The sequence below is a fragment of the Suricata suricatta genome, chromosome 6 (genome assembly GCF_006229205.1).
Source record: "Suricata suricatta isolate VVHF042 chromosome 6, meerkat_22Aug2017_6uvM2_HiC, whole genome shotgun sequence".
Classification (NCBI taxonomy): domain Eukaryota; kingdom Metazoa; phylum Chordata; class Mammalia; order Carnivora; family Herpestidae; genus Suricata; species Suricata suricatta.
The window spans coordinates 2,278,619-2,286,968 of record NC_043705.1 but is presented as its reverse complement, the minus strand read 5'-3'; the positions used below and the strand labels follow the sequence as shown (position 1 = coordinate 2,286,968).

General features: G+C 33.3%; 2 protein-coding genes across 2 annotated transcripts in view; both read right to left on the bottom strand.

Moving 5' to 3' along the window:
• Nucleotides 1-1,398: 1,398 nt before the first annotated feature.
• On the bottom strand, nucleotides 1,399-2,337 carry LOC115293838 (olfactory receptor 2AJ1). Its single transcript, XM_029941540.1, has one exon. It carries the CDS (start codon nucleotides 2,335-2,337, stop codon nucleotides 1,399-1,401), a length of 939 nt encoding a protein of 312 aa, XP_029797400.1.
• Nucleotides 2,338-5,981: 3,644 nt separating this feature from the next.
• LOC115293663 (olfactory receptor 2W3) overlaps nucleotides 5,982-8,350 on the bottom strand; it is a 101,596-nt gene continuing 99,227 nt past the window's right edge. Inside the window, exon 4 of the transcript XR_003909556.1 lies at nucleotides 5,982-6,039. The gene's annotated coding sequence lies outside the window, so the exon portion shown is untranslated. The remainder of the gene's footprint in view (nucleotides 6,040-8,350) is intronic.

Here is an 8,350-nt window from a genome sequence, read left to right as displayed (position 1 = left end):
ATAGACCAAAGGAATAGAATACAGAACCCAGACTGGGCCCACAAATGTACGGCCAATTAATTTTTGACAAAGCAAGAAAGAGTATCCAATGGAAAAAAGACTGCCTCTTTAGCAGGTGGTGCTGGGAGAACTGGACAGCAGCATGCAGAAGAATGAAACTAGACCACTTTCTTTCACTATACACAAAAATTAACTCAAAATGGCTGAAGGATACATGGAGATTCTTACATACAGTACTTGCTAACATCATTGTGTAAGAAAACAGAAGTCATGGATTTCAAAACTATGTGTTTTCACTATAATATAATAATAATACAATATAATCCACATTTATAGAAATTGGATTTATTTAATAATTTCAACATTATTCATAATAATATTATCAAGTACATATTATTTAACATATGACTATATTAAATGTATTAATGTGTATTATTATATTAAATTACTTACTTAATAATAATAGATAACACATGGTGAATACATACTATTAAATATGCATTAATTGGTTTCTCTTACTGATACATAGTTGATATAATTTTACTATACTTAGGTATACAGCATAATAATTTTATATATACATATATTTATATATATCTACTACATGTATATAGTAAAGTGGCTATCACAAAAATTTAGTAACTATATCACCACCCATAGTTACAATTCATTTTCTTCTAATAAGAACTTGTAAAACCTACTATTCCATAAATACAAATGTACAATAGAACATTGTAACTAGAGTCACCTTGCTGTTCATTACATTGCAGAACTTACTTATTTTTTAACTTATATATGTTATAACTAGAAGTTTTTACTGTTTGAACACTTGCACCTATTTTGTCTATATTTTAATGAATTTTTGATAACTGGTTCTAATATTGGAATTATAATTTTACTGTTTCATAAAATACAAAAGTTCTATGGAAATGTTGGTAGATCCCATAAAATGTGACTGTAGTATAAAATATAATTTTTACACTTTCTTAGAATTTTAGAGGGAAGAAACAATATATTTTTAGATGTATGTGTTTCTTTTTAATTTTTTTTAATGTTTACTTACTTTTGAGAGAGAGACAGAATGCGAGCAGGGGAGGGGTAGAGAGAGAGGGAGACACAGAATCCAAAGCAGGGTCGAGGCTCTGAGAGGTCAGCACAGCCTAATGTGGGGCTCAAACGAACCACAAGATCATGATCTGACGTGAAGTCAGATGCTTAACCGACTGAGCCACATAGGTGCCCTTAGATTGCATGTGTTTCTAAACCAATACCTGAGGAACTTCATTATTATCAGGCTTTGGAAATATCCACTTCTTTCCATGTTTGATGTGATAGACACTGATTTTGTTTTTATATTAATATAAAAAACACATACTTCATGTATTTTTCTTACTATTGTTAATGGATAAAGTTACCTTTGAGCATATGTTTCATTGCCTCTAGGACATCTTTATTCCTAAAGCTGTAGATGATAGGGTTGAGTGTGGGGGTGAGAATGGTGTAGAATATTGCCAAATACTTGTCCTGGCCTGGAGTGTGGTATGATTTGGGTCTCATGTATGTGAAAATAAAAGGCCCATAGTACATTGTGACCACCATCATGTGGAAGGAACAGGTAGAAAATGACTTTTTCCGTGCTTCTGATGATTTCATTTGAAGGACAGTAAGGAGAACTTGGACGTAGGAGGCGAAGATTAGGGAGAAAGGGACAAGCAGAAAAATTAAACCACTTACATAAACTCCTCGTTCGTAGAGTGTTGTGTCCACACAGGACAGCTTCAACATGGCAGGGACTTCACAGAAAAAGTGGTCAATAGCTCTTGAGCCACAGAAGGGAAAGTGGAGTGCATACGCTGTATGGACTATGGAGTTGACAGTCCCGACAAGCCATGACCCTCCAGCCATCATAACGCAGACAGAGTCATTCATAAGAATAGGATAGTGCAGGGGATGACAGATGGCTACATAGCGATCATAAGACATTGCCGCCAGGAGAAGGCACTCACCACCCAGTAGGGTGAGGGATAGAAATACCTGGAAGCCACAACCTACAAATGAAATAGTTTTGCTGCCTGACAGAAAGTCAGTGACCATTTTGGGAACAATGTTGGAAATATGCAAGATGTCCATAAAAGACAGATGGCTCAGCAGGAAATACATTGGAGTGTGAAGTCTTGCATCCCTGAGGATAAGGAGGATCATGACTGTGTTTTCTGCTACAGTCATAATAAAAATGATGACTATAAAGGAAAAGAAAACTAGACTTGATTGGGAAGAAGAGAAAAGTCCCAAAAGAATGAAATCACTGGTGAACGTGTGATTTTCATGTCCCATCATGAATTTCTCTCTCTTTCCTAAAGAGAATAAAATGGAGCTGAACTGTAGTAGTGTAAATTAAATATAAATATCAAACTCATTTACATTTATAAGCATAATAAAATGAGAGTTACTGATGCATATTTTTGCATTTAAAGTCAATGGAATCTCAACCAATTTTTGAAGTGGGTTTGTTTCACAGCATGGTCATTTATTTGTTTGAAGCAGCTGATGATATTGAGTATTTTGCGTGAGCTATCAACTCCATATAGTCTCAGAGTCTTAATTCCATATTCTTTATTATAGTTCAGTCTTTGTCAAGTGTCACTTTTTCCAGGAGCCTTATCCCTAAACACAGTTTTTACTTTATTACTTATTTATTTATGTATTTATATATTTTTCAAATTTTTATTTAAATTCTAGTTAGTTAACATATAGTGTAATTTTGGTTTCAGGAATAGAAATTAGTGATTCATCTCTTACGTATAACATCCAGTGCTCATCAAAACAAGTGCCCTCCTTACTGACCATCATCCACTTAGCCCATCCTCTATCCACCTCCCCTCAAGAAACGCTCAGTCTGTTCTCTACATTTAGGAGTATTCTATGGTTTGCTTCCCTCTCCCTCTTTATTCCCTTCCCCTATGTTCATTGTTTTGTTTCCTTAGTCCCACATATGAGTGGAATCATATAGTACTGTATTTTTCTGACTAACTTATCTTGCTTAGCATAATACATTCTAGTTCCAAGCACATCCTGGAAAATGGCAAGATTTTATTCTTTTTGATGACTGAATGATACTCCATTATATTTATATGCCACATCTTCTTTATCTGTTCACCAGTTAATGGACATTTGGACTCTTTCCATAATTTAAAATGTCAATATCAACACCCATACCCCAACTACCATATTTCTCCTCAGCTCTCTTTGATGTATTTTGCAAATAAATTTTCATCTTCTATATATTAAATCAATCTATGAACTACATTCCAGTTGATTGTCATTATAACCCACCAAAACTTGAATTTCTCAATTGGAAACTTTAATTAGAACCCTGTATTAGATGAATGGCTAACTCAATGCTTCATATGTTGTAGCTGCTGAATAATATATTTTCAATATATGAGTAAATTAATAGGATATGGAACTCAATTTTCTGTCTCTTTTTATCTGGATAAAGCTTAAAGAAAATGAAATGTATTATTTTTAAATCTTTCTAAAATAATAGGTAATGAAATACTATAAAAAACAATCTTGATCTATATTTGCAATTTGAAATATCAGTATTTACATGTAAATGTATAAAAATTTTATTCAATTAAAATAATAATAAATTTTATTTTAACTAGTTTTATTAACTTCAAGAAATTGAATTATATTTCATTAATTCTTTATATAGGAAATCATATTGTATCCTAAAAATTATATTGTTTATATGTGGATACTGGCTATTTAACTGTTCCCTTCACTATTCTGTGCAGAAACTGTATGTATGACCTATTACTCAATAAATGGATATATACATTTACATACTTAAGACACACACACACACAATTTTACAGTTTAGGAAAATACAGATGCAGACCATGAAAAATAAATAACAAATATAAAACAAAACAAGTTATTTGCTACTTTAAGAAATATTCATAAGTTTGAATGAAAGGACTTTTGGCTTTTACTTTGGGGATGCAAATGTACAAATTTGTTCCTGATAAAAATATAAATGAATTGTATTTTTCTATTTTATTTTATTACAGTCAATATTGAGATTCTTCGTTATAAAATAAGCCTCAATCCTATTTCAATGTCTTGGATTGTGAACACTGTGTTGCTGTATCTTTTAAATATTTGAATGAAGTTCACAGATATGAATGTTTATGCAGTTCATGCTGTTTTGGCTGGTTTGACCTACAGCTCAGGAACATTTGGTATCAACATAGATTCAGATTTAAGGACAGCAATGCCTCCCTGAGCTGGTTGATCATACATAAGTCTCTAAAATCTATGAGTCTTACTGACAACTCAAATCCAATGTATCATTACCTAAAGCTGTTGACTTTTTCCCACTCCCAAAAGCAATTTTGTCCTTCTGTTTTTCCTTTTTTCTGCTAATGATTTACTTTGTTCTACTCATTCCCATTCAAAAATCCATACTCAATTTTAGTGCTAGGAAGTATGGGTAATGTCTATTTTCTACACAATTCACAGTATGTAGCAGTGCCTAGCCTATTATAAGTTCTCAGTAAATGCTTGTTAAAGGAATTTTTGACCATGGACTTTGAAATCACAAGTTTTCAACAATGCATCCATTAATTTGCGTGTTTTAAAAGTTTGTGCTGCCTCCACAAGAATGCCTATTTTGTCTTCAGATATTAGAAACACTCCATGATAAATCCCCCACCGGCTTCATCTCTTACATCTCTTACTTCTTTCCACTTCCATGGGAAACCTGAAGTTTCTAGAACCAATTTTTAGTACCCTTTGCCTTACCAGTCAATCAGGCATCAGGAATATGTAGAATGATATCTTCTATGCCATCCAGAATGGTGAATAAAATCTATTCTTGAATCCAAAATGGTATGCTCTAGAGGTGAACTTGCTAACACTAAGATGAAAAATGGAGAAAACACATGTTACCTGCAAAGTAAATTCTTCCAAATATGTGCAACTTTAATAAAAGTTATAGTCTCTTTCTCTCCACCTGACATTAAATGGGGTTTTTTTGTCTAATAATGCTACATGTAATAAAGAAATGTAACATGCAGTTTATATCTTCCTATATTATAGAAGTTTGGAGACTAAAATGCTACTACTTGGGTGCCTGGGTGATTCAATAGGTTAAGTGTCCAACTTCAGCTCAGGTTGTGATCTCCTGGTTCGTAGGTTCAAGCCTCACATCTGGCTCTGTGCTCAGAACCTGGAACCTGCTTCAGATTCTGCACTCCCTCCCTCTCTGCCTTTTCCCCTGCTCATGCTCTGTCGCTCTATGTCTCAAAAATAAATAAACATTTAAGACATTAAAGAAAAGAAAATGCTACTATCATTAAATGACTTTTTTATCTATAAACACTTATATTCCAATCTTTCTTCCCAGGCAAAAGAAGGGCCTCCATACCCTGTATCCAGTGAGTTCACTACACTTCAATTATTTTTACTATTTTACAATTTTTCAAAATACATCATGTTTCCATTAATTTTGACCTAACAATATTAAAAAATGTCGTTTTAATTTCTCTCAGTATATAAATAAAACATTCCAAACATTTATTTAAATTTAAATAGAAGGGAATTTACAATTAAATAGAAGGAAGTTATTAAATAATATCAGTAAGACTGATACATTTATTTGATTATGTATCTACTCCTATACTACATCTTTATATTAAAGTTTTGACTGTAAGACAAAAGCAACCAATCATTTCTTCTGAAAAAATATTTAGTTTAAAAAGTGTTTGATACAGAAACCCTGGGTAATATTAGGTCTAATATACACGCTTATACTTTATACTAAATGACCACACTGCTTTTATTTTTTCATGTATTCTAAAAATAGTTATAACCTCAATGACTCACTTGATCTAGAAATTATAAGTTCTATCATAAAACTTCAATTATCAGACTTACATGGTTGGTGTGCAACTGGGTCCAATTAAGTGGTTGTTACTGATCATTCACACAACTGTAATGGATGTCTTTATTGAAGATGCAGAATGGATTTTCCTAAATATGGGTGGAATAAATTCATTGCTTATTTAAAGAAATTGACATGGAAAATATATACCATTAATGTATGATAGACATGATTTTGCCTAGGAATAAGTATGTTACTGACCAAATAATTATATTAAGAAAGTAGCTATATAAACTTAAAATCTCCATGCTTTGAAGAGATAAACAACAAAATTTAATGCAAATACAGGATCTTTAAAATATTTTATATTATGTCTTATTATAATACAACACATCAATCACACATGAAATTATATCTGAAATTAATTTTTATCAAAATGCATGAAAATGATACATGCTTCAAAGAGTTGATCTGAAGATTAAATTTGATAACACATTAAATAACATACACACACATATACCCCCAGGTACATGCATGTATACACACACGGAACAGAGCTTAGCACATAGTAGTTACACAGAAACAATGCTTATTACTGTTGTTTTATTGTTGTTTCTAAAATTACTGTATTAGAATTTCTATCATGACTTTATCATTGCTATTGTTGTTATTGTTATTTCTTGATATTTTAAATAAGCATTTAAACTATTATATACCAGTAAAAGAGAGAGTAATATTTAGAATATGAAGGAGTGTAACTGAGTAAAGAAATAAAATTTGATTTGGTGAATAAGAACTATACTGTGTTCTCACTACCTGGTGAAATTGGCTCAGGAGGCTCTTTGTGGGAAACGGAAATGCAATATGTTGAAAGAAAAATGTGGTTTGCTTCCCACCCATATACACACACAAGTGTGCGTGAGGGAGCAAAGCAAGCTCCTTATTAAATCAGTAAGCTGAGCTGCTCACAGATTTATTTCGTACTAGCCATTTGATGTTATAATTAACTGACTTCTTTTCCCTTTGGTCTTCTTGACTTTCAGGACACAGAAACATACACCAAAGAGTCGTTGCAAGGTGATCTTACATCCAGTCCTTTTTGCTGTCATCCCAGTGCAAGGCAGTCCTGCGCGGGTCACCTCACACTGACATCAAGGTCATCATGCCCACACTGAACTACCAAAGTCACATGAAGCATGTGCCGCCATTTGTACCACCATTTACAGTAGCCCAAGCCAGAATCAGAAAAAAGTTATCCCCACTTTTCTTTATCTCTGCACCCTTCTTCATGAAAATTACCATCTCCCATCTCTTCTACTTGTGCAAGTGATTCCCCTGGGTTGTTCCTTCTCGCAGCACTACATACCATGTGCGGTCATGGTGACTCTAAAGTACCCACTCTATCTTTTTTCAGTGACATCTCTAAATCTATACCAGTTCAGAACCATCCACATCTGACCACATGCTTCATAGCTCTTCTTGAAGTCAGAGGAGTGTGCCCGATAAAGTAGATTTTGGACAATGAAAATGGAAGTGTTGGAGCCAGAAGCACACACTCTTCTCACTCCTATGTCCTGAAAATTTTGCATACATGTGATGATACTTGGTCCTGCATTCTTTCTGGATGTGCTGTGCAGGAACTAAAGCAAGGCATTCAGGAGCAGAAACCTGTGAGCCACCAGGCAACTTATTATTCAATAATGAGAATGTGTGAATATTAATGAAAAATAACTCACCAAGTTGTTAAAAATAGTTTGGGAAGGAAAAAGACAAGAGGTTCCCTGTGATGCTTTCTTGTATTCCTTAGCATTGCTATGGGGTCATACATTTCGGGGGTAATGGATCTAGGATAATTCCTATATATTTATTCAAAATGTACAGTACATGTTTTTATGACATATAAGCTCAAATGATTGTGATATTTAAATATAATCCACATAAATGTCTACTCCAATTTCTCCCTCACCATAAATACACTTTTTGTCTAGTCCAGTTTATTCTTTTTGCAACACAGTTTCGAGCATTGCATATAAGTTGCTAGGTTACAATGAATACACATTTGATTCTATTTGTATTAAAAATTATGAAATAACCAACCAAATAATCAAAGAAGGAAAACATAAAATCTCCCTATCTCTCGTTCCCATTTCCATTGAAACTAAAGTATTTATATTTATATAATCTTGCCTTTCTTGCAGCTTTGTCACACCCAGACTCTTTCTTCCACGTATACAGTCTTCCCCACCAATTCTAAGGTCTTTGAAGTCTTCCAATAGCTAAGGTTTTATGTAAAAATATTCTTTCATGGATATTTGCTCTTTAGTTAATTCTTCCTTGCTTCTCCCTCTTGCTTAGAACTGGACAGTTCTGTCAGTTCCTTATGTTTGATCCACAGTTTCACTGTCTGAGTTTATGAATGTGACCTACTCATCCTTTTCTGACCTGGCTCCTAAGTTATCC

Bases quoted from the DNA above. Each gene is read 5' to 3' on its own strand.
- LOC115293838 (XM_029941540.1), bottom strand. From the start codon at position 2,337: ATGATGGGACATGAAAATCACACGTTCACCAGTGATTTCATTCTTTTG.